The sequence below is a fragment of the Balaenoptera acutorostrata genome, chromosome 3, assembly GCF_949987535.1.
Source record: "Balaenoptera acutorostrata chromosome 3, mBalAcu1.1, whole genome shotgun sequence".
NCBI lineage: Eukaryota > Metazoa > Chordata > Mammalia > Artiodactyla > Balaenopteridae > Balaenoptera > Balaenoptera acutorostrata.
In genome coordinates, this window is record NC_080066.1 from 26,164,033 (window position 1) to 26,190,294 (window position 26,262).

General features: G+C 36.2%; 1 protein-coding gene across 6 annotated transcripts in view; it reads right to left on the reverse strand.

The window, feature by feature from the left end:
- The window catches only part of TASOR2 (transcription activation suppressor family member 2), a 69,357-nt gene that overhangs the window by 35,651 nt on the left and 7,444 nt on the right, over nucleotides 1-26,262 (reverse strand). For 4 of the 6 annotated variants that reach the window (XM_057544127.1, XM_057544125.1, XM_007167445.2 and 1 more), the window contains 11 exons: nucleotides 24,140-24,316; nucleotides 14,724-14,857; nucleotides 10,631-10,776; nucleotides 10,243-10,338; nucleotides 9,082-9,154; nucleotides 5,931-6,022; nucleotides 3,669-3,806; nucleotides 3,392-3,522; nucleotides 3,291-3,310; nucleotides 3,092-3,191; nucleotides 1,144-1,244 (listed from right to left, as the gene is read on the reverse strand). In XM_057544127.1, the coding sequence (XP_057400110.1) occupies nucleotides 1,144-1,244; nucleotides 3,092-3,191; nucleotides 3,291-3,310; nucleotides 3,392-3,522; nucleotides 3,669-3,806; nucleotides 5,931-6,022; nucleotides 9,082-9,154; nucleotides 10,243-10,338; nucleotides 10,631-10,776; nucleotides 14,724-14,857; nucleotides 24,140-24,162 (1,054 nt within the window). In that variant the 5' untranslated portion in view covers nucleotides 24,163-24,316. The remainder of the gene's footprint in view (nucleotides 1-1,143; nucleotides 1,245-3,091; nucleotides 3,192-3,290; nucleotides 3,311-3,391; nucleotides 3,523-3,668; nucleotides 3,807-5,930; nucleotides 6,023-9,081; nucleotides 9,155-10,242; nucleotides 10,339-10,630; nucleotides 10,777-14,723; nucleotides 14,858-24,139; nucleotides 24,317-26,262) is intronic. The other 2 variants (XM_057544126.1, XM_057544128.1) reach the window with 2 other exon arrangements.

Consider the following 26,262-nt stretch of genomic DNA (forward strand, 5'->3'; position numbering starts at 1 on the left):
CAAGAAAAATCTCAAATAAACAACCTAACCTTACACCTAAAGCAATTAGAGAAAGAAGAACAAAAAAAACCCCAAAGTTAGCAGATGGAAAGAAATCATAAAGATCAGATCAGAAATAAATGAAAAAGAAATGAAGGAAACAACAGCAAAGATCAATAAAACTAAAAGCTGGTTCTTTGAGAAGATAAACAAAATTGATAAACCATTAGCCAGGCTCATCAAGAAAAAAAGGGAGAAGACTCAAATCAACAGAATTAGAAATGAAAAAGGAGAACAACTGACACTGCAGAAATACAAAGTATCATAAGAGACTACTGGAAGCAACTATATGCCAATAAAATGGACAACCTGGAAGAAATGGACAAGTTCTTAGAAAAGCACAACCTTCTGAGAATGAACCAGGAAGAAACAGAAAATATAAACAGACCAATCACAAGTACTGAAATTGAAACTGTGATTAAAATTCTTCCAACAAACAAAAGGCCAGGACCAGATGGCTTCACAGGCAAATTCTATCAAACATTTAGAGAAGAGCTAACACCTATCCTTCTCAAAGTCTTCCAAAATATAGCAGAGGGAGGAACACTCCCAAACTCATTCTACGAGCCCACCATCATCCTGATACCAAAACCAGACAAAGATGTCACAAAGAAAACTACAGGCCAATATCACTAATGAACATAGATGCAAAACCCTCAACAAAATACTAGCAAACAGAATCCAAGAACACATTAAAAGGATCATACACCATGATCAAGTGGGGTTTATCCCAGGAATGCAAGGATTCTTCAATATACACAAAAAAATCAATGTGATACACCATATTAACAAATTGGAGGATAAAAACCATATGATAATCTCAATGGATGCAGAAAAAGCTTTTGAGAAAATTCAACACTCATTTATGACATAAACTCTCCACAAAGTAGGTAGAGAGGGAACCTCCCAGGAACTGAATCTCAGAACTACTCTACACCTTTCACAAAAGACCTTTTAAGAATCACTTAAGGGAAAACAGAAGTAAGAGGGCAAGAGAGAGACAGAGAGTGCACATGTGCGCATGCATGTGTGTATGAAAGAGAGGGTGGAAAATAACTGAAACAAAGCTCAGGACATGCAGTGTACCATGACATCTGAACAGACCTTTGTGCTCCATGTAATTCTGTTTTCTAAAAGCAGCTTCTGGTAGTCTTTTTTTTAAAGACGACACTTTCATTACATACTTAAAATCTAGTTCATGTGGTCTAAAAAACAAAATAACAATATCATGTAATGTAATAAACACTAAAACTACACCTTCATAAGTTTTGGTTTTCTAATATAAAGCAAACAAAAATACTGTAACCACAAAAAATTCTTAAATCTATAAACTCCAGGTCAAATAATGTACATATTCGTAAATATTATAGATTTTTGAGTATGTGACCTCATAAACCATGGTCTGCAAATGTGTTCACATTTTCTGAATGCATGCATTTCCGTTATAACCAAAATATCCAGACATGTGGAAGAATTATGCATATTGGAATGAGAATCTTCTAGAAATTACACTACGTAAGAGTTGAAAACTTTTGATAATATGGGACTGCCGACCATTCAGTGCCACAGGATGAACCGCAGCCAGACTTGCATCATTTCCCCTGACTACCTTTTCCTTCTTTAAAACTCATTTTGAAATACTTGTAGACTTACAGATGTCTCCTTTTCCCCCAAATACTTCTTAATGTGTACCCTTAAGAAAAACATTTCCTTATATAACCACAAAACAATTAGCAAAAATCAAGAAATTAACAATGACACAGGACAGTTTTTTAACCTACAGACCTTATTCAAATGTTGCCAACTGTCTCACTAAGGTCCCTTGTAACAAAAGAAGGTACTTTTTTCTGGCTCAGGATCCAATCCAGGATGCCACATTGCATTTATGTATGTCTCTTTAGTCTCCTTCAGTCTGCAACAGTCTCTTAGTCTTTATCTTCAGTGACCTTGATATTTTTGAATAATGTAGACCATTTATTTTGCAGAATGTCTCTCAATCTGGGCATGTCTAACATTTCTTCCTGATTAGATTGGCAGGAGCACCACAGACTGATATCATGTTATTCTCTGTGCATCATATCAGGAAGCACATGATGTTTATTCCTCTCCTGGTGACATTAACTTAACCACTTAGCTAAGATGGTATCTGCAGCTTCTTCCATTGTAAAGTCTTTATTTTTTCCTTTGTGAGATATGTAAATACCATCAAACTTTCACCTACTATATCAAGCCTCCATTGATTATTATGATGTTGCCAAAATGTGACTTCCGAATTCCATCACTCTTTCTATATCTATTAGTTGCACTCTATAGTGAGGAAGAACTTCCCTTCTCTCCCATTTATTTATTCACAGAATTCGTAATTTATTCTATGGGCTATAAATTCCCTCTCTCTTCTTAAAAAAGGCCAGTAGAAAGAAAATGATTTCTAATAGCACACCAGTTTTCATTTTATTTTTCAATTAAAGCATGTCTAACTTTCAACAGTTTTGGGTGCAAACTAAGAATAGATTAAACAAAAAGATATCACAAGATGCCCTTCACAGTTCTCTCTGCAGAAGCAAAAACTTTAATTCATCATAATGTAAATACATGTAAAAGCTACTCTAATACTAGTCTAGGAAAATCATGTGAAAATTAAAAAACTAGATACTGCAAATCTTATAAAGACTCTAATAGAATTCAGTGGCTAGAATCTGTTGCATCTGTTATCTAGGCAAGTCCAATTTGTTTCTTGGGGAAAGTCAAACTTCTAGCATCAAGTAAATTAATTTAGCCTGAGAGATCATTTTCCCATAAATGGATTAAGATACTAAAATATAAAAAGTGATTTGTCAAAGATTATAAAACTAACTTATTTCAAGGCAACAGTCAGATTTAGATCTGAATTTAGGTCTCCTGTGTCATGGCCCTGTGCTCTATACATCTCCCCAAGAGTAATCTAAAACCAAGTACAGTTGCTGTATTTCACACCAGTGCCAACAAGCAAGACCTCAAAATGAGAATCAAAAAATTATACAAGCATCAGTAAAGGCACTCATTCAATACTTACAGTTGTTTTGGAACCACTGTACCGTAAGAGGACCAAAGAGTTATATCACACAGCAGACAGCCTTGAATAATTAATTTCCCTTTCCATGGAGAGATGAGAACTTAAGAAATGAGGGTAAGAAAGAAACTGATTATTTTATTTATGAACAAAACATTTACTTAAAGAAACAGCTAAAAGAACCAATTAAATAATTTCTTACCATTTTCTTTGAGTTCAAGTCTAGGGGGAAAAAAAGAGGCATTTTTTATAAGAGCAAATGAAAGAAATCCAGTAAAACAAAGTATGCACATAATTACTTACATGCTTTTATGATTATGAGCTGGTGCTGCCATCTTTTTAGGTTCCCTGTACTGAAAAGCTACAATCATATAAGGACAGATCTGTCTGGGTCGCTCAATAACAGTGCTGCCTGAAAGTTCGTAGAGGTAATACTGAAAGAAGCAAAATAAGTATTATCAGGGTAATACTACAGAATTCCACGTGCATCAAGTTTATTTCAACCCTACCCAACCCCAAAATTTAACTCATTAGATTTAGAAATGTACCTTAGAAATGATTTATTCCCAGGTGACTATACCTGACTCAGTTCAAAGGTGCGAAAATGACTTGTCTTGTGAGAAACCTTGTTAGTATTTGCAGCCACGTGGCAATCATAGCCAGAAGATGGGCTGGTATAGTTAGTTGTATAATTCTCAGACACAAACTTGACTTTTCCCTAGAATGAAAATATTAAGACTAATCAAATGTTTTCACATAGCAATAATCTTACTCTAGGATTTATTTAAAAGTAGCCTAATAAAGATGTAGATGTGTTTTAACTAACAGTTAACTGTGTTAAGAACTATGGTTCTTAGAAAATTATCTTAAGGCCAAGAATAGTTTTAATTATCCATGAACCCCATTAAATTTGTACTTAACCCTTAAAATTAAAAAAATAAAATCTGATATGTTTGGGCATCTTTCTCAGGCAAGTGTCCACAGCTTTTATCACAGTATCAAAGGAGTACATGCATTACCCCAAATACAGGAGAACCATTTCTTTAATAGAGAAATTATATAGCCCACCAAACAGATTAGCTATTCAATGACTATTATCATAAAAGATGACAAGTGAAATCTAAAATTTCAAAAGATGAGTTTCTAAACTGAAGTATTAAATTATAAAATTGTAAGCTACAGACCAAGATACTTCCATTACACCAGGACCTGGTAAACCAGCAAGGAGCAAATACACAGTAAAGCAGTTCACAGGCCAATGGCCCTGATTACTGAACAGTTGATAGTATTTTCCATTATGGATTTCTCTTTATCAAGGGCTACGTATCTCCCAGAAAAAGGAAAAAAAGAACTTTTAAGCTTATCATGCAATGAAAGATCACACAATGATTTTAAAAGCTGTCTTGAATAATATAATGACATATATGAAAAAAATGAAAATACACAAAATATATACCAAAATGAGGTGTGAAATAATAGGCAATTTTTATTTTATCTTTACAAGATGCATTACTTAAAATATATATATACACATATATTTGCAGCCACATGGCAATCATAGCCAGAATATGGGCTAGTATAGTTAGTTGTATAATTCTCAAACAAAAACTTGACTTCTCCCTAGAATGAAAATATTAAGACTAATAAAATGTCTTCAAATAGCAATAATCTTACTCTAGGATTTAAAAGTAGCCTAATAAAGAACATATATACATGTTTGCTGTTAATGTCCCGCCTCTTCATCAATATGACCACCAAAGGCAATACTAAGAAGACAAATAATATAAATGGTACTTCAGTGAGCAATCAAAACCTGTATCCTCTCCCCATCAAACAGCTTATGATGTTGGGCAGGGCTGACTTTTAAGCAGTAAAGTAAGCAAGACTGAGAGCATATAGGCAAAAACTAAACAGCAGTATCCACCAGACAGGGTGGGATACGGGGGCATGAAACCAATGGCGAGGCACAATCTGACATAAATAAAAAATGTTTGCTATCTGAGCTGACAGGCACGTCATCTGTGGCAGAACTACAGCACTTATCACAGAGCAGGAGAGGGAAGAGTAAGGGAGGGAAGCAGTGACTATGAGCCAGTGCAATGCTACTTTCCCTCCAGTTCTTGGGGACAAATTTTGGAAAATGAAGAGTTCACACTCTTAAAAAAATCAGTAGTGTTAGGTTTATAACCAAAGAACTTAAGATAGTAGGAAAGCTAAAACAAAAGCAAAAACAAAATAAGACCACAGAATATGTCCTCAAAAAGCCCCCAACCTCTAAAATCAGAGTTTTCCTACTATTTGAGTGAAAATTCTAATTGCGTGATTCATTTATACTGGACTATTTAAGGGCATTTAAAAATTTCTGAGATCATCAGTTGCAGGTGCCCCATGAAACTGTGAACAAGGTCTCAATGTTTTAGGGATTAAAAAAATAAATAAAGGTTTCTCATTTTGACAATTTAAATCAGACAATGAATGTTGCTTTCTAAATTCATCTCTTATAACTGAAATCACATTATTTTATAAGCAGCTACTTGTTTTCTGTTATTTATTATTTAAAAAGTGGCATTGTGGGACAGGGTGAGAGGAAAGCTTTTCACTGAATACCTGTTGTATTATTTTGAAGCTTTTTAAAAAAACATATTCATAGATCATCTATTAAATGAATTTTTAAAAAGCTTTGTCCTTAAAGGAAAGCAAAAAGCAGTTATTTTTTATGACTTTAGATAGCTGTCTTTGGCAAGGACTATGTGTAGCAAATGATCTGCCAAGAACATTGTCACAGACTGATAATCTTTCGTTTTTAAAAGAAAAATTACACAGAAGCACATTTAGGCTTTACCTTAATTAGATTAAAAATTACAACATAACCAGACTTCCCATGATACCAAGGTCTTGCATGAAGATAGTCTGAGTATTTGGAAATGTATACACCTATAAAAGTATAAAAATAGATTAATTTACACTTTAAAAAGAATGTTTACACATGGGTTACCTTTAACTGAACAAGACAACACAAAAGACAAATAAATGCTAACATTAAAAAACTATTTTGAAACTGCTTACCTTTTAAAAACTATTTGAGATATTCTAAAGGTATGGCAACATTAGAGCTAAGATACAATATATCTGTTTGACAACTAATTTTCTATTTGGGTACGGTAACTGAAAAGGGATAAGAGTATCACATTTTTGGATAAGTCTTCGTGAGTCTGTTTTTTCTCCATGCAATCATTCAGTGAAAAGGTCTATGGTAATCTGATTCTCAAGTCATTTTTTGCAAAAAATCTCAGTAAGTACTCATATTTAAGAATGTGTGCTGAGGTCTACTACACGGCAGCTGTGTGCCAGGCAGCAGTGACACAAAGGGAAATACAACGAGGTCCTGCCTTCAAGCAGCTTATTCTGCTGGGCTGTGAATTCCAGGGAGGCAGGGGTTATATTTGTTTTGTTCACCACTATAGCTGCATCACAGCCCACTGCAGCTTAATAGAGAAGTGAGTCTCAAGAGGGGAGAGACTCCTGTAAGTTACGACAGGAGAGGAGGATCCCCACACGGCAGCAGCACTGAGAATAAGGAGGAAAGGACACATTTCAGAGATATTCCTGAAGTATCTCTTTTGAAATATAAAAGACAATGGTGAGGACATGGATACAGCAGACAGAGCAGTAAACCTGTGGCCAGAAGACTGGGTTCCAGTTCCAGGTTTTTCACTTACTGCTAATAATAACCATGTGACTGAGGAGTAGGTCACTTAAGTGGACAGGGTGGGCAAGAGTCATAGATACATAAATCACAGGGTTCTCAGGAAGATTTAAAAGGATCCATAAACTTTTAAAACTATAATACACTACAGTAATACAAAGGATTACTTTCATACACAGAACTATCCATTTCTATTTGAGCCAAAACTATAGAACACACACAGGCAGTAGTGCTATTTTATTATTACCCCCAGTACATGTGATGAAGAAGATTGTGTATTTATAGGAGCAATCCAGCCTCTATCTACTCCACCACACTACTGAAGCCAGCCTCTCAAACATCAACAATAAACTCATGCGATTGCAGTAAAGCAGAAAAATGGCCTTAATTTTTAGAGATGTAAGCTGAGGTGTTTGCTTGTAATTCACTTTCACAATTTTCAGAAAAAAAACTTTTTTTTAAAACAAATGAAGAGAATAATGGAAAACATTATCTGTTAAACGTAGGTGATAGGAATATTATACTATGCTCTCTATTTTTTCTATGTTAGCATTTTTCATAATGAAAAGAAGGGGGAGTTAAAAAGAGTAGGGGAGAAGAAAAAAAGGTTTTAGGTAAACTGTTATTGGGGTTATGAACTTATCCCCTTTCATGTCCTTTAGAAGAGCTGAATATAAGTTTAAAAAAACATTTGTTTTACACAGAGTTACCATATGAGCCAGCAATTCCACTCCTAGGTATAAACCCAACAGAAATGAGAAAACATGTCCACATAAAGACTTGTACAAGAATGTACATAGTAGCATTTTTTATAATAGCCAAAAAGTAGAAACAACCAAATGTCCATCAACTGCTGAATGGATAAAGAAAATGTGGTACAATGGAATATTATTCAGTCAAAAAAGGAATGAAGTATATGCTACAACATGGATGAATCTCAAAAACACTAAGCTAAATAAAAAAGTTAGTCACAAAAGGTCATACACGATTCCATCTACATGGAATGTCTGGAATAGGCCAATCCATAGGGGCAAAAAGTAGAGTACTGGTTGCTTAGGCTGGTGGGAGTGGGGAGTGACTGATGAAAATGGTCTAAAATTGATTGTGCTGATGGCTGCATATTCATTTTAGTGAATATGCTAAAAAAACTGTATACTTTAAACAGGTGAAATGAATGGTATGTGAATGTTATCTCAATAAAGCTGTTATTTAAAAGAAATGGTCAGCAGGAATGTAGCCATGAAGCCCAGGAATGTAGCCATAAAGCCCAGTAATCCTTCTCAGTGCTGATCTCCAACTTCTGTAGCATTTGACACTGCTAACACCCCTCCTTACAGCCTTCTCTTCTCTGTGAAACTCCACCTCCTGATTCTTCATCCTCTGGACTGCTCTCAACTCCCTCTTCCTAGCCTTGCCCCATGGCCCCATCCCTTGCTCCCATAACCACCTGAAAGTTCTGTTCTTTGCCATCTTTGCTGCCCCATGTAACAATGTTTTTGGCTTCAACTAACACCCACCCGCTGCCACCTTGAACCCCAATCTCGAGTTCTAATCCCTTTTCCAACTATTTTTACCACCAGCAGGACAGCTTCCAGAAACACTTATGACCACCTCATTATTTCTCAAATTTAGCTCACTAAAGTAGTAGTGTTCATTTACTGAGCGTTTACTAGGTGTAAGCTCCAAGCTAAGCACTTGACACAGTCTCATGTAATCCTCACAGCAAATCTAGATGATAGTTTTATCTATTTTACAGATGAGTAAAGTGAAGCTTAAAGAAATTAGTGCTAATCCACATTCTTGACAATAAGATTACCTTTCTCTTTTAACTCATCAGCTTCCCTACAATTTCCTCTCCTTCCGTGTCTCTTTTCTATTGACAATATCACTGCAGTGTAAGTTTAAAACCTTACATTTGATTATTTCCTTTCTCTTACTCCTCACATTCCACAGTTGCTAAGTTTCATCAGTTCCATCTATTCTCTGTTCCTACTGCCATTATGACAGTTCAGAAGAAATCCTCATTAGCCCCAGATGACTGCACTAAACTCTTGGCACTGAAAGATATCTTCAGTACCTTTTCTAGTCCAACCATCCTTTTAAAAAACGTAACTCCTATTAGAAAACCTTAGGTCTTAGACTCAAAGCTCATTTATATGTTTAAAGGTCTGATTCTAAAGATTACTATTTATCATCAACCAAACTAGCATTTAACATAGGTATCTTATGTAACTAACTAAACCCCACTTCACCTTGTAAAAGAGATTCCTTTTCCTTACAGACGTACCTTTCCCTGGGTCACCCAGAGTGGTGATAGCACTGCTGCCAACACAGAGTCCACGCTGACATACCAACTTTGCCTTAAACAAAAGATCGTACTTTGCTTACCATATCATTCTTGGGAGGGTCAATGAAATAACTCTATAATCTATATAAAAACTTTCAATACAGAATCTGTACATTGTATGCATTCATGGCACAAAGTAAGCTTATGTAAGGCAATTGTGTTTTAGTTAATATTATCAGTTCAAACTTTTTCCCGAAATTTTATTATTTCTGTTAACAAAAATGTCACCAGCAAAACCAAATTAAACAAGCTCACAGATAAGTCCTCTCTTGAAGATTTCTTTTTCAATTACACTTGGGAATCACTATATTTGAAAATGTCTTATCCCCAAATGCCTTTTTTTTTTAAGTATGCATCCATAACACATCTTATTTGGAAGTCAACGATTAAGTAAATAAACTCTCTAGTATTACTATATAATCCATAAGTTATATGCTAATGTTAATTACTCTTTAGCAAATCTATCCCTGTTCTTTAAAAATCATGACCCCAACCAAAATACTACCTTTGAATTACTTTAAGTTGGATTATAGATCTCTAGCATTGCTGAACTGTATCTAGAAGCCACACACATCTCTGGAGACATACCTGCACACAGTAGTTTCCTTCTCCACAATTTAGGTACAGCCAACAATATGGATGTTCAATTTTCAAAATAAGGCATGAAACAATTCCAAGTAACTAGAATGCTGAATGTGTTCATCTTGCCCCCAAAACCATGTAATTTAAACTTGAAAAACCTCCACAAGAAATAGAAAATATCTATCTAAACAATGATCGAGAATAGAAAATATCCATTCACTCCATTAAAAGTCATTATTAATACTTAAGAAATCTGTATTAATCAAAATCTCACCACGAGCTTACAAATGTATTCAAGATAAAACTAAAGAAAACCTATGAGAAGTTGTAGAAATCAAATCTCTTTCATGACAAGCTTTCACTGTCATTTACATTGCCACCAAACTAACAAAAAAGACTGATGAACTGGTAATCTTACAAACTTTACAGACCTAAAATACCAATATTTAACTTTAATGATATAATTAATTTTGTACATTAACATCACAAAATTACTTTTCTACGACCGAATTCCCTTACCTGATTTTCAGTTTCAAACAGAAGAAACCCATAAGTTTCCTGAAGTTCTTCGTGAGTATAGTTACTTGCTTTTTTTTCTTGGTAAAAAGTTTTGTACTGTATAAGGAGAGAATAATCAAATGTTATAAACATGTTATTTTGCCTTGCAAATTAATTTTTAAAAATGCATCATCTGAATTCCTCCTGCTAAAAGACTAATGAAATTTATTATTTTTCTATTCCCTAGAATATATTATAATTACCTTTCAAGTGACTAATTCCAAGGATCTTTTATCTCAGCTGAAATGTGATAGCTAAAAAGGACTAGGCTTATATATCAAAAATAATGGGTCTATTTCTTTAAAACTAAAATAAAACGAACACACACAGTGTGTACCAAGCACCTCACCTCATTCAAGAAAATGTCATTTTTCACCAAAGTCACTTGACTGTACTGAAAACCATGCTCAGATGCAGAGTCCAAGTAAGAAGTATGGAGAATTGAAACTGCGCTCTGGAAGAGAGAGTCTGAACTCAAGGACACTGTCTCAAAAACTGTAAAACACAAACAAAAATAATGCAACTGTTTAAGATAACCAAAGGATGGGGAAAAGTGGCACACTAAATATCACTGAAGAGTGATATAGGAAATATATCATCTATGATAATAGGAAATAATCATCTATTTCCTTCCTGTATAACTAAGACATTTACAATGTGTTTTGGCTACCATATCTGGACTATCTTAAAAGATCTCACATGTGAAAATAACCAAAATGGATTATAACTGAGGGTGAATTGCTTTTAATGCAAGAATAAATCCCTTTTGATTTAAAGCTGGGTGCTGTAACCACACTGGGTAAAAGCAGATGCAACTGTAGTGTCAAGTTGGTGGTCAGCAACTGCTTAGACCAATGCTTCTCATTCTTAAGTTTTTTTAAACCTAAGCCACATTTTGATAAACTTACCCTTCCTGTCTTCTCACCAAATCCCCAAGGAAGTCTGTTAGGTTCCTTGGAAGGGGCCTACTACTGCACACTCAGCAAACACATTAGAAATCATGTTTCTTTGGGGCTCCCTCACCAGCCTGTACATGTCTATTAAAATTTACTTCTTATGGGCTGTATTATAAAATCATCATTTTACAAAAATAAAACTTTATTACTTTTTTTGAAAGTGCTTTTTTCAAACCATACCCATGTGCCATCCCAGAAATGCTGGTATACCCCTCCCATGAGAGGCATGTTTCCTAATTGAGAACTACTGACTCAATCCAGTAATTCTCTTGATTGAGCCCTTGTGTCTTTTGATTTTACGAGTCCTCACTTAGCAAGAACTGAGCCTAATGAGTTCTCATAACATTTAACTATTTGATTTGTTTACTCCTTTCTATTTACATCCTCTCTATTCTCTTTAACGAGGTTGGGGGGAAGATACACACTGATTATTTGTAAATAATAGAGAGAATAATTTATGTAACACTGGAAGTTTTGGCCTTACAGTATAAATAAGTACATTAATATGGCTTCCTACTTATACCAGGACTCTGCCAATTACATTAAAGTTCAAAAGTTAAAGAAAACATAAGCGTTTTAATTAAAATTAATTTATGAACAACAGATTAAAAAACCCTAGACTACTACAGAAATCAAAACAAACATTTCAGTAAAATTAATTTGGACTGAACTGTCCTAACACTTCAATTCCCAAGGTAATTTAAAAATGATTTTGATAACAAAACTTCCTAGTATCAAAAATAAAAGATTATAAATAGCAAGGAAAGAAAAGAGGATGAAACACTTAAGAATATTCTGAAGTTGGCACATAGGATCTATATCGATTCTATCTTACTTTTATTTTTCCTCAGTTTCACCTTCTCTCTTTCAATATCAGTATACCAGTGCTGTAAAAAATATGGATATTCTAAAGAGATTCAAATAGCAAAACACCAGTGATAACAATTAAAAAATTATGGCTTTCTTTAGCTACTTACTCAAAACAAACTGGGAAGCCTATGCACTTGCAAATTTCTTTTACAAATAATCTGCACTGCTAGCTCAAATGCAAATCAGGATTCCTTTAAAAATTATAATTTTGGAAACCTAGTATTTAATATTTTTTAAAAGGCAATATAATATTTTAAAAATCTAATTATACTATGAGGCTCAATATTTGTGAAATATGTTGCTTACAAGTAAAAGAAATAAAAGTTGTCATAGCTTTGGAAATGACCAATCTATGATTATCAACTTCCCTAAATTCTGCAAGATGTTAATAGATTTTAAGTTTCAGAAGTACTGAATACTACATATATCTCCAATTTTGAGCATCAACGCACAATAATAAACTGAAAACTGTGAGAAATAATGCAATTTAAAAAACCCTATCTAATACAATGTGGGGAGTACTGCTCCCAATAAAGCTAAGACTAATGGTAATGATTTAAAATAAACAAGGAGGAACAAGTAAGAAATGACTTATTTTGTACTTTTATACTATAATTTCTAAAACTATTTATTTATGGTTAAAAATGCTTCCTTTTTATGTCAGCACTCTCCAAATAGCCGTATGTTAGAAAAGTAATAATTTTACAGTTGGCAGAAGGAAAAGCATATCAAAAGAGAAGTTAATGGAAAACCACAGTAAATTCTGAATCTTTCATGACTTCATAATAAATGACCTCAATTATACTCTCAAGAAAGCACAAGTTTCCTGCTCTATAATTAAGGAGCTAATGAGAATTTTATTGAGAAAACATTTGACATTGTCTCTTCCAACACAATGCACTTTCATTTAACCGCCTAAAACAAGGTACAAAATGAGGAGCACTAAATAAATGGATAGCTTCATTTTTTGCTGAGCAATGCACATGCTCTAGTTAAACATTCAAGATTATCAGATTAAGAGAAAGAAGAGGGGGCTATTCCACAAAGAAATCTAAAGCAACATCTAAGAAGGTAACTTGAAAAGTACCTGTCTGTAAAGCATAAAGAGTGTCCCTTATGGTTTAAGTGACCAACAGAGAGCACATGGAAAAAACTGAAGTTCAATCAAAATGGCTCTGAAAACTGAGTTAATACTCTTTCCTGTAGCACCTGGCTTTGGGCACGTTTCTCTGCCATTTGTGGATTTGATCTTAAAAGTTAGGTCAAGCTTGACACAACAAGTTGGATTCTGCTCAAAGTGCCCTGCATCAATCTCCTCCATCTCAAAATCCATCACAGGGATACTGAGTATCTGATTTTAGGACACTTCTTTCTCTCTTTTTAACTTCTAATAAGAGAGATAAGAAAATTATAAACCAGTTTCTGATGTTATACCACAGGTATCTATTTTCCATTCTATAAGCATCTGGTCTGAAAGCAAATAATGAGATGAACAAACGTCAACAACTTAGGTGTCACAGTAACCTAACAGAATCTAGCCACTTCTACATCTCCCCCAGACTTACATGACCACATCTCCTGTTTGTGAATTAAGCAATAGCACTTATCAAAGACAGTAACACTCAGAATCCAACAATATGTGCCATTAAAGGCTCTTATTAGTAGAATGCAACCTACACCTTTTAATACTCTCCATGCCTATATACTTTATCTCCTCTAAGTATGTCATTTGATAGTTGTTGAAGGAACAGCCCATTCTTTAATCACCTAATCCTAAAATGTATTACCTTTACCTTTAAAACATCAAAGGACTGCCAGTTTAAGACATATACAACTTTTTTAGAACACAATTTGGCAGAAAGTAACAAAAACTTAAACGGGCATACCAAATAACCATTCCATTTCTGGGAATCTATTCCTCAGAAATATTAGCATAAGTGCAGGGGTTTTATGTACAAGGGTGTTCCATGCACCAACACCTATAACAGCAAAAACACTGGAGACAACCTAAATTGCCATCAACAGGGAAACACCTTGCAATTACTAAATAAAAACAAAGTAAATCTGTATATACTGACGTACAAAGATATCTATTGTATACTACTGAGTGAATAATATGTATTATATGTCATTTTGGTAAAAAAAAAAACCATAAAAAATTATGTGTTTGAAAGTATACAGAAAAAGATGTAGAAAGATGGGAAATCCAACTGTTAACAGTATTTACACCAATGGTGATTGGAGAGTGGACAAAAAAGAGAACTTATACTTTTGCCTTATATATATTACTACAATTTAGATTTTTCTTACATAAGCATGTATTACTTCTACTATTTAAAATATCTCAATTTAAAATCAAGTAAAATAAATCATAATTTCAAAGAAATACAAATAGAGGAGTGTGACAATCTCTCTTGAACACACACCTTTTCTGATGCAATTTGAAAACTTAATCACCTATCAATTTTGGACTAATAAGAAATTTGTAGCTACTGGAAATTATAATTTTTTAAAAAGTCCTTTCATTTTACATGGTCTAAATTAAAATCTAAAAAACTGTATTGTTCAATTTTGGAGTCATTAGTAATAGCTTATAGCATTTAGTTTAATACCCACTCTTTTCTGATATGAACCCTGTCTCAGTCTTCTCTAACAGGGAATGTAGCTGGGAGGGTGGTCTTAATTCATTTTCACCAAGTATACCCCCAGAATTTTTGACATAGTCCTGTTCTCTGCTAATGTCATAAATGCTAAAACGAAAAAAGAAAAAATTAAATCATAAAGTGAATAGTTCTATTTCGGGCATATCTACTATATAAATAAATGTTTACTGAGCATCTAGTTTGCATTAGGTACAATTTTGTAATGTTTCCCTTCTTTGTCAAGTCTCCAGAGCTAAAGGCTAAATTTGCTCTATAAGAATAACACACATAAATTGAAGTGTTTTTCCCCCAATTCTTTAATTTCTAAAGAAAATTTTCTTCACAGAGATAAATAGGAATCACTTTTGCCTCATTGAAAAAAAACTTTCAAAATGAACAGATTATAGAACCACACCCATGTTCTACTGGTTGGAAATAATAAAATCAAATAGAACACAAATAAAACCTCTCCCCACCCCTAAATAAGTAGTATTTGATTCACCCTTCATTAAACAAAACTATTAGTGATGACTATTATGTATCTAGTACTATGCTATACCCTGGATTTTATCAAGACAAACGAGAAAAAGTCTCTATGATGAAAGTGTCTGGGCGGCCTGGAGATCTTAGAATGTGCTCACAAAATACTCCTAGAGTGAGTGTGTGCCTTTGGAAAGCAAGGGTTGTGTCTCCTGGTGACAGTGGTCTCAAAGAGGAAAGCAGAGCTGGAAGTAAAGACCCTCCCAAACCAGATTACACTTGCAGCTTAGAAAAGGAGTAGCAACAAAGGCACCATATTTTTAAAAACAATCCTCGGCTTCAGGAGCAGAGGAGGGAACCCTTAAGCCTGAAAACTGCTCTGTTGCATCCCTACACTGGGCCCAAACACATCTTCAGAGCTAGAATAAGATGAAGGCAGGGAGAGTGCATCTTTTCCTTTGTCCTTGGTGAGAAAGCTTTGGCAGAATTCTCTCTGCAGGCACCCATTCTCACCTCACTGGCCAGAACTGAGTCACACGTTTATTCCTAAAACAATCACTAACCAAAGAGAATGGAATTACCATAATGAGCTTAGAGTAACTAATAGTCACACAAACACCCACTCTCACCTGCCCAAACTGCTCCTGAAGTATGGGATTACCCCAAAACCTAGACAAAATTGTGGTTTGGGGGAAGGGAAGAAAAAGGGAGGTGATTACTGGGAAGGCAGTCAACAACATTATCACACTAAGGTCTCAACAAGTTAGTGGTAGGACTGCACTAGAATCCTGGTCTCCTGACTCCCAATTTAATGCTCCCCTCTTGACATAATGAATGATATAATCAATATTGCTACTTTTTCTAAAGAACCTTAAATACATCCACACAGTTCTACCTCAAATCCTTTTTGAAAAAAGGTGTACTATTATAAAACTATACATGCTATTTTTTGTAGAGTATACTGAATTTCTCAAATAACGAACTGCTTGCAGTTCCTCATGTGCATCGTGTTTCTACCTCTGCATTTGCTATTTCTATTGCCCTGAAAATGCATACACTAGTGCCCTTTTTTGGCTTCCTTATCATTTGAATACTTACTCAGATTTCAAGTATCAGTGCCTCTCTGAAACCTTTCATGACATATCCCATCTCAATGACACTGGCTGTTGGTATCATTGGGTACCCACTGTATCATGTTCCAGATTCTCCCACATATTTATAGTACTGATTTCGTTGAAGATTTTTCTTCCTACCACTGGATTAGATGAAAAACTTTCTTGACTGGACCTTTATTTTCTAAATACCTTCTCACTCTTTTTGTCTAATTGTTGTGGCTATTCTATTTTTTAGGAGAGTTCTTCAGCTTTATTATCTAATCCTTTCCTGCTTCCTGAATAATTTCTCTCCCTTTTTGAAAAACAGAATCACTTCTTTCACGTAAGTCATATTTTCTCTTTTCTCTTTAAAGATACTACAGTTTCATTTTGTTGAAGTTTATTCTGTTGCCAGCAGTAAATCTATTTCTACCAAGTTCCTTTATTTTCCTACTTGCTTATTCCTGCGTGGTCTCTTCTATGTTAGAGACTTCCAGCAAATGGCTGGTGATCCTTAGCTGTCTGTTTATGTTTATGTGTGAGGCACTTAAAGCTAACTGGAAGTCTGGTGCATGGGCACTGCTTCCTGACCAGCAGCCCTCACTCTTGCAGGTGATCTGATCGTGATGCAGCCGTTTAATCAAGTGAACTTGCAAAGTCCATATCTGTTAAATATTTTGTCATGGGTTGGTAAGTTTCCCCAGAAAAGAATCCTTTAATATCTTGTTTAGGGGAAGCATAAGCTTAACTATTAGTTCTGGGAACCACACAGAAAAAGACAGCTCTGGTTTCACTGTTTAGTATGTTGACTTTCACTTAATCCTTATTTTTACTTAGGTGCTTCACCCCTGCCTCAGCTGTCTAGAGCCTGCCTAGTTCATGTCTGCTGAGTGTAAACCTTCAATCTTCTGTCAGGGTACAAGAAAGGTAGTTGTCTGGGTGCATGCAGTGAAGAGGATAGAGGGCATCAAAATTATAAAATCATCAATCACCCCTTCTATTTCTATTCCACCCATATTCCTGCCCTGAGAAGTACTTGATACCTCCAAATCCTGAGCCTTTTCCAGATTCTATGGAGGGAATCAGCTTGCTTCTCTTGTTGGCTTACCTCTCTTCAGCCTTCAGCATTTTCTAATCCACTGAATCGTTTAGTAATTGACCACCTTCTTTTGTAGTTTCCCCAATACTGATTTCATTTACCTTCTCCTTTCTCACTCTCTTGATCTTTGTGGATTTATATCTTTATTCTTTTACTATAATCTTAGTGGAATTTCCAGAGGAGTGTACAACTGGATGTGTCAGACATAACTGAAGTGTCTACTTAATGTAAGTCTTAATTTCTTCAATCAAAAAATGTGCAATAGGGGTTTCCCTGGTGGCGCAGTGGTTGAGAGTCTGTCTGCCAGTGCAGGGGACACGGGTTCGAGCCCTGGTCTGGGAGGATCCCACATGCCGCGGAGCGACTGGGCCCGTGAGCCACAACTACTGAGCCTGCGCATCTGGAGCCTGTGCTCCGCAACAAGAGAGGCCGCGATAGTGAGAGGCCCGCGCACCGCGATGAAGAGTGGCCCCCACTTGCTGCAACTGGGGAGGGCCCTCGCGCAGAAACGAAGACCCAACACAGCCAAAAATAAATAAATTAATTAATTAAAAAAAGTTTTTTTTAAATGTGCAATATACCACCTACCATGGTAGCTACTATCACCATTATTTTTATTTTAACTTTTATAATTATGAAGACCTCATTTTATTTACTTATGTATTTACCACAGAACTAATTACATATCACATCTTCAACAAATATTAGATTAATTTTAAAAGAATTAATATTTAGTGTGTATGAACTCAATAACCATTTACTCAAATACATGAAAAGAACAGTCAAAGTAGATCTTCAATGATTTCTTTCAGAGTATTTATCATGGTTTATAATTACATAATCATAATTATTTCACTAATGTCTATTTACCTAATAAACCAAGCCTTCTGAGGACAGGAATCATGTCTGTTTTGTCTACCTGTGATTACCCAGCATCAGCCCAATGCCTGGCACACAGTGAATGTTCAGTAAATATGTATTTGATAATTAAATGAAAGAATAATACTTATGCAATTTAATCTGTTCCAAAACTCAGAAAAAGGAAGAGCTTCCCCACTTTTTAAAATAAAGCAGTCAAATGCTAACACCAAAATCTGACAAAGAAAATACATAAGAAAGGAAACTATAGATCTATCTCATGAATATTGATACTAAAATCCTAAAATATATGTATTGGCAAAGGACACTAAAATAATAACAGAAGTCAATTAAGGTACATTCTAGGAATGTATGAATTGGTTCAATAAATAGGAAATCCATAAATTTAACTAACCACATTAACAGGTCAAAGTTATCATGAGGGGCTGCTGGAACGTGGGATGAGGTAGGAGAGCCACATGTCAAACTGTCCAAAGGAAGTTACTATATACTTCTTTCCAAACAGATGACTTAGATAAGTTTTTGTTGCTGCACAGTATTTTTTTCATTTATGTAGTATTATTTTGGCCATACTTAATCTAAAAAACAAATTGATGCTCCCAAATAAAAGAAAGCTGTTCATTTAATGTAACACAGAAAAAATCCTACCATAAGTTGTTTAGGGGAAAGAAAATCTGATTACAAAGAAGAAGTACGTATATATATACATAAAGTCTTAAGAACATATACTATGATTTAAACAATGGTCATCATCTATATAATGCTTATCAATATCTGATGTTTTTCTTGTTTATTTGATTATGCTCCCACCACTAGATTATTAGCTTCATGAATACAGGAATTTATCCTTTTCCATGCTGTACCCGAGTGCCCAGAACAGTGCCTGGTACACAGTAAGGTTTCAATAAACATTCATGTATTGAATGAATCAATCCATATTCCAAATCACTTCACTTCTCTACTTAAACCCTTAGCGGCTTCTCGTTGCCCCCCAGAATACAAAGCACACTCCCTGCCATGGCCCTGTGAAATCTGACCCCTGCTTGCTTCCTCCACCTCACCTGATCCGCCTTCCTCTGGCTTACTACTACGGTCCAGCTACCCTGGTCTTTCCATTCAAGCTCTTTGCTCTTTTCAGGCCTTTGCACTTGCTGTTATTTCTGACTGAAATGCATGCTCTCCTGTTTTGCCCTTGGCTTAGCTCCCTCTCTTCTTTTAGTGAAATCTCAAGTTATTCCCTCAGACAAACCTCCTCTGATCACCCTACCTAAAGTAGGTATTTTCTTTAAATCACTCATTACAGGGCTTCCCTGGTGGCGCAGCGGTTGAGAGTCTGCCTGCCAATGCGGGGGACACGGGTTCGGGCCCTGGTCTGGGAGGATCCCACATGCCGCGGAGCGGCTGGGCCCGTGAGCCACAACTGCTGAGCCTGCGCGTCTGGAGCCTGTGCTCCGCAACGGGGGAGGCCGCGATGGTGAGGGGCCCCGCGCACCGCGATGAAGGGTGGCCCCCGCTTGCCGCAACTGGAGAGGGCCCTCGCACAGAAACGAAGACCCAACACAGCCAAAAATAAATTAATTAAAAAAAAAATGTTCTAAATCACTCATTACAACATACAGCTATTTTGTCAATTTACTTTTGGGTGTGTGTGTGTCCATCTTCCCCAGCAGAATGTAAGGTCCACAGAGGCAGATACTCTTTGTCTTGCTCACAAAGCCGTTCAGTACCCAGCAGAGCTCCTAGCACTACAGTACTCAATGCTCTACCAAGTTATCTTTGGGTAGGTCAAGTACAGGTAATTTCTGTTTCATTTTTTTACAGCTTTATGTATTATCTGAAATTTTACGTAAGCATAAATATAATCTGGGGAAGTAAAGCTATTTTCATTTTGGAAAAAAAGATCTCCCATGGCCCTAAGTAGTAGCAATTTAGTTTTTTAAAATGAACACAAAGTAAATGAATGAAAATAGCATTTCCCATAAGCCAAAACAGTAAGAGACCCATAAGATAAAGCTTCTCTATTAAAAAATAGAAAATACTACAGAATGAGAAATGTATGATTTTTATAACAATTTTTTTTTTTTTAAAGGATTTTCTTATTTATTTATTTATTTATTTATTTATTTTTGGCTGTGTTGGGTCTTCGGTTCGTGAGAGGGCTTTCTCCAGTTGCGGCAAGCGGGGGCCACTCTTCATCGCGGTGCGGGGACCGCTCTTCATCGCGGTGTGCGGGCCTTTCTCTATCGCGGCCCCTCCCGTCGCGGGGCACAGGCTCCAGACGCGCAGGCTCAGCAATTGTGGCTCACGGGCCCAGCTGCTCCGTGGCATGTGGGATCTTCCCAGACCAGGGCTCGAACCCGTGTCCCCTGCATTAGCAGGCAGATTCTCAACCACTGCGCCACCAGGGAAGCCTATAACAATTTTTAAGTTGTTAAAAATTAAAAATTTTAATTTTAAATTAAAAAAGTCTTTTAAATTAAAAAAGTCTACCATGTACAAAAGTTTAAATGTTTTCTAATGTCAAGATAATCACCCACAGAAAGAATAAAGACCAAGATACCCTTGCTATTATTTGAAGTGCAAAAGTCCATTTGGAATCACTGCTTTACAATTCAAAAGATTTCCTAAAATACTGTAAGTCTACACACACAGAAGAGTTGTAAAGAGTGATGCCATCTCTCTGGCAGTTCGGCAACGGTTTCCCCACTCCACGCTCGCAGAATCCCATGAGTCAGGAGGCAAAGGCGCTCCGTAAACCCTTAAGTACATAGAACCATTTGTTCACCACCTACCTCGGCGGCCCCACCAAAGCTTTACTCCCTAAAGCCCCCTGAAGGTGGGACACCCAGTCCGTCCCTTCTCCCAGTCTCCTCGTCACCCAGTTCTCTGGCAGGCAGCTCACCGGCCAGGCGGGAAACCCCGGACGCAGGTGTCTCCAGGAGCCCCTGGCTGGGGGTGAGGGCCAGCCCCTCCTCCTCACCTCATGGTGCGTGGGGGAGGAGGCTGTCCCTCTGCCCAGCTGGCCCCTCCGGCCCCCTCCCGCCAGAGAAAGCCAGTGTGGCAGGGGCGGCGCGGGCTGTGCCTTTAAAAGTCAACGAGGGCGGGTGGCGAACCTCGAGCCCCGCACACGCGCGCAGCCGGGTAGCCGGGTCCAGGAGCCGCGGTCTGGTCCGAGGGCTGGACAAGCAGAGTGTCCTCAGTTCCCTGTTTCTGACGTCTCTCAGTACTCCTATGTGGACAGTTTTATTGTTATTTTACAACGATCGCTCCAAGCTTCAATTTCCTCGAAGGTCTTGCCTGCAGGTTATTCAGTAACCATTCTGGATTGCAAATCCCAGACCTAACCCGAAATCCATGTCTTTTCACTACAGTGACCCCAAGTTATTCTAACTCACCGCCGCTATAAAGCTTTCCCATTATTGTCTAGTAAACTCGCTGATTATGGTTTCATGGGGTTTTGCTGTGTAATTTACAAAAATAAAAGGTCTACTGAATATGGTTTTGGATACTCCATATATGCCCAGGAGATGTTGATACCAGCACCCGGGGTTGGGATGGGGGTGCTTGTCCCTCCCACTAAGCCACACAGCCCTAACAAAACTCATGAAAAATAAAGTTGAATGGAGTGTGTGTGTGTGTGTGTGTGTGTGTGTGGTGTCTGGCCTGATCTAAGGACGTCCTTCCTTTTGACTCATGTTTTAACCAAGTAATCTAAGACATCCATATGCATTTCCTGGACCATATCTGCACTAGCTAGAGGAAAACTAATCAGGAGTTCCTAGAGAATCATTGCCGCTATGGTACTGAACAAATAGAAAACATATAGGAAAACCTTAACTCACAAAGGAAATTACTTAAATTCATAAAGAATCATGTAGATTAATTACTATTTAAAAAAGCAAAATCACTTTGCATATTTACTATATGCAATGGGAGAGCAACTGCCTTCTTTTTAAAAAACTTTAAAAAATTATTTCCATGCTAGGGGGAAAACTGGCTGGGGGTGGGGATGGTGTGATGAATTGGGAGATTGGGATTGACATATATACACTAATATGTATAAAATGGATAACTAATAAGAACCTGCTGTATAAAAAAATAAAGAAAATTCAAAAGTAAAAAAAAAAATTATTTCCATTGCTAAAAATGAGTTATCCCTTTGTACTATGATTTTTTCATTTAACTGCGGCTTACTTTTAGACCTAACATTCAATTTTTGAAGATTGTTTTAACATTTTCTAAATCTATTTCTACTATAAAAAAGATTTCTGTATATCAGACAGATGCTTATAATCTTATATCATATTTTGTTTTCTTTCTTGCTATGCTGTATAAAAAGTCAACAGATTCTTTGGAGAACATACTTTCCATATTCAAGATTATGCACTTTTTATTAGAATCACTTCAGAGTTTACATGGTGCCATTTTCAGACATCTGTATAAAGGAACCGGCCTCTGTTCTGGCTCATCAAACCACGTTTACTAATCTGTGCTTCAGCATTAAACTATCAGCCTGCAATGAAATGGCTGCATTAAACTCATTACTGTATTTATACACTACAAAGATATTGTTAAGTAGTTTTGTCCTTCTTACAAGAAAATCCAAAGACTAAATTTCTCTCAGGGTCAATTACATTTTTTTAAAAAAAAATTTATTTATTTATTTATTTTTGGCTGTGTTGGATCTTCACTTCTGTGTGAGGGCTTTCTCTAGTTGTGGCGAGTGGGGGCCCCTCTTCATCGCGGTGCGCGGGCCTCTCACTGTCGCGGCCTCTCTTGTTGCGGAACACAGGCTCCAGATGCGCAGGCTCAGTAGTTGTGGCTCAAGGGCCTAGCTGCTCCACGGCATGTGGGGTCCTCCCAGACCAGGGCTCGAACTCATGTCCTCTGCATTAGCAGGCAGATTCTCAACCACTGTGCCACCAGGGAAGCTGTCAATTACATTTTAAGACCTGCTTTCGATTATTTTGATTATCACATATAACAAGGGAAAGTGACATCTAATCCATGCTGTAACAATGATTTTTTTTTAATCGCCATCACCCCTAGATATATCCCATCACAAATGCCCTGGGCAGAGATCAGGCCTATTTACTAAAGATGGCTCATAGAGAAGTGGAGGATAACCACAGGGTGAAGCAGGTGCTTCAACTGGTCAAAACAGGCCTCAGAAGTTGGGGTCTTGAATATTTAATGAGGGAGCAGGTGTACCCAAAGGTTCTGAACGGGGTCTATTTCACCATACCAAGGAGGGCAGAGTCTTTAACACAGAATATTACCAAGGGATTTAGTTATCCAATTAAGTGTTACTAAATTCTTAAGAGAAAACAGAAAGTATGACCCAGACACTTCTTAGAAAATTCATAAATAAAAAAAGAGAGGCCAAATTTAAAAACAAAAACAAAAGGCCAATTGAGTTAAACAATAAAAACCAAAAGCTGGTTCTTTTTTTTTTTTTAAAAGATTTTTCTTTTTTATGTGGACCATTTCTTTAAAAAATCTTTACTGAATTTGTTACAATATTGCTTCTGTTTTATGTTTTTGGTGTTTTATTTCCCCCCCAGCCATGAGGCATGTGGGATCTTAGCTCCCCCACCAGGGATCGAACCCACACCCTCTGCATTGGAACGTGAAGGCCTAACCACTGGACCACCAGGGAAGTCCCCAAACTGGTTCTTTTGGAATAAGTAACCTTTAGCAAATATAATCAATGAAGAGAAGAAATTAAATATCAACAAAAGAAGGCTAACCACAAATACAGGGGAAAATTTCTAAAATTATAAATTATCACACACTATACCAATAAATTCGAAAATTATAAAAATATAATTTACTAACATTGGTCTAAATGGAAGAAACATCTGAATAAACCAATTACGATGAAATAACTGAAAGAGTAGTCGCAGTCCTACTCCTCTCAAAAGACCAGTTCCAGAGTTTTATTGTCAAGGTTCACTTTTCACTTATCAGATTATCAAAAATCCACGAGTTTGGCAATGCAGTCTGTTGGGGAAACTGTGGGAAACAAAGGAAAAGAAAAGCAAAAGACCAGGAGAAAATATTTACTATGAAGGTTATAAAAGATTTATTTATACATTAAGATAAATAGATCAATAGAACATAAAAATGGAAATTCACAGTTTAGGAATTATGAATAGTCAGTAAACACATTTCAAAACACCTCCAATTTACAGACTTAAGAAAGCCAAATAAACCCAAGCAAGATAAATACAGATACAGTGAAACAGCAGAAAGCTAAAAACAAAGGGAAAAATATTAAAGCAGCCAGAGACAAGGAACTGAAAGACTGACAGCTGACTTTTCAATAGCAATAATGGAAACCAGAAGACAGAGGAATGAGATCTTCAAAATGCTACAAGAAAATAACTGCCAACCTAAACTGCTATATTCAGCAAAAACATCTTCCTTATTAAGTGATGGTGAAACAAAGACATTTTCAGGTAAACACAAACTAAGAGAGTTCATCTATTCCAAAGGATAGACTTTAAGCAGAAGGAGAATGGGCCTAGATGGATGGTCTAAAAGATAAAACAATCAATGAATAATAGAGAAAGTAGCAAAAATGTGCGAAATATAAAAAAGGACTGACTGCAAAATGCAATAATAATTCTAAACAGGTCTCCTTCTGTCTGGTAAGAATATTAAAAAAAAAATTAAACTACATAATAATAACATGTTAAGTCATGAGGAGCTGAATAAAATTAAACTACTAAGGTTCTTGTATTATCTAAGAGGAAGATAAAGATACTGGTTATTTTTAGATTTTGAGAAGTCAAGGTTGCATGATATTCCTAGAATAACTATAAAAAGAAAAAAAGTATAAAACTTCTGAATTAATATATGGGGAAAATGAAATAAGATATTAAATATCTATTTTAAAACATAACAAAAACGGAGAAAAAAGAAATATAAAACAGCCAGGACAAATAGAAAGCAAAAATAAGAGCAACTGTAGCAAATGTAAATAGGCTATATATCCCAGCTAAAAATGTTTGAAAATTGCATTAAAATTCCAACAGATGCTCTTTACAATAAGCACATCTAAAACATACACATGAATACAAATCTACAGCTATCTCAAAAATAGTTTAATAAATGAAAAAACAAAAAATAAACACAAAAAGAAATATATGATAAGACTTCCCTGGTAGCTCAGTGGTTAAGAATCTGCCTGCCAATGCAGGGGACACAGGTTCAAGCCTTGGTCCGGGAAGATCCCACATGCTGCAGAGCAACTAAGCCCATGTGCCACAACTACTGAGTCTGCAAGCCAAACTACTGAGCCCACGTGCCACAACTACTGAAGCCTGCGAGCCTAGAGCCTGTGGTCTGCAACAAGAGAAGCCACCGCAATGAGAAGCCCGCACACCACAACGAAGAGTAGTCCCCGCTCGCTGCAACTAGAGACAGCCCACACACAGCAACAAAGACCCAACGCAGCTGAAAATAAAATATAAACAAATAAATTAATAAAAAAAGAATTAAAAAAATAAAAAAGAGAAGAAAAACAAATACATGATAGAGATAATCACAAAGCCAAAAAAGGATTCACTGAAAAACTAATATAGCTGATAAACTACAGGCAAGATGAATTAATAGAAAAGGAGGAGGGGAGTTGGGAACAGAAATATGCAGTATCAGAAATGAAAAAGGGAGACATAATTACACATTCTTCAGACATTAAAAATAGGAAGAGGGCACTTTTAACAACTCTGTACCAATAAATATTACAAATTTAGACAAAATGGAGAGAGTCCTAGAAAAAATCTAATTTACCAAAACTGACATAATATTCTTTAAGAATCTAAGTAATCCTGCAACCATTAAAAAAATTAAATCACTAGTCAAGAATCTGCCACCGCCAAAACTTCATACCCAAGTGGATTCAGTGGTAATTTCTACCACAACTGGTTATCCATATGTGAATAAAGTTAAAATTA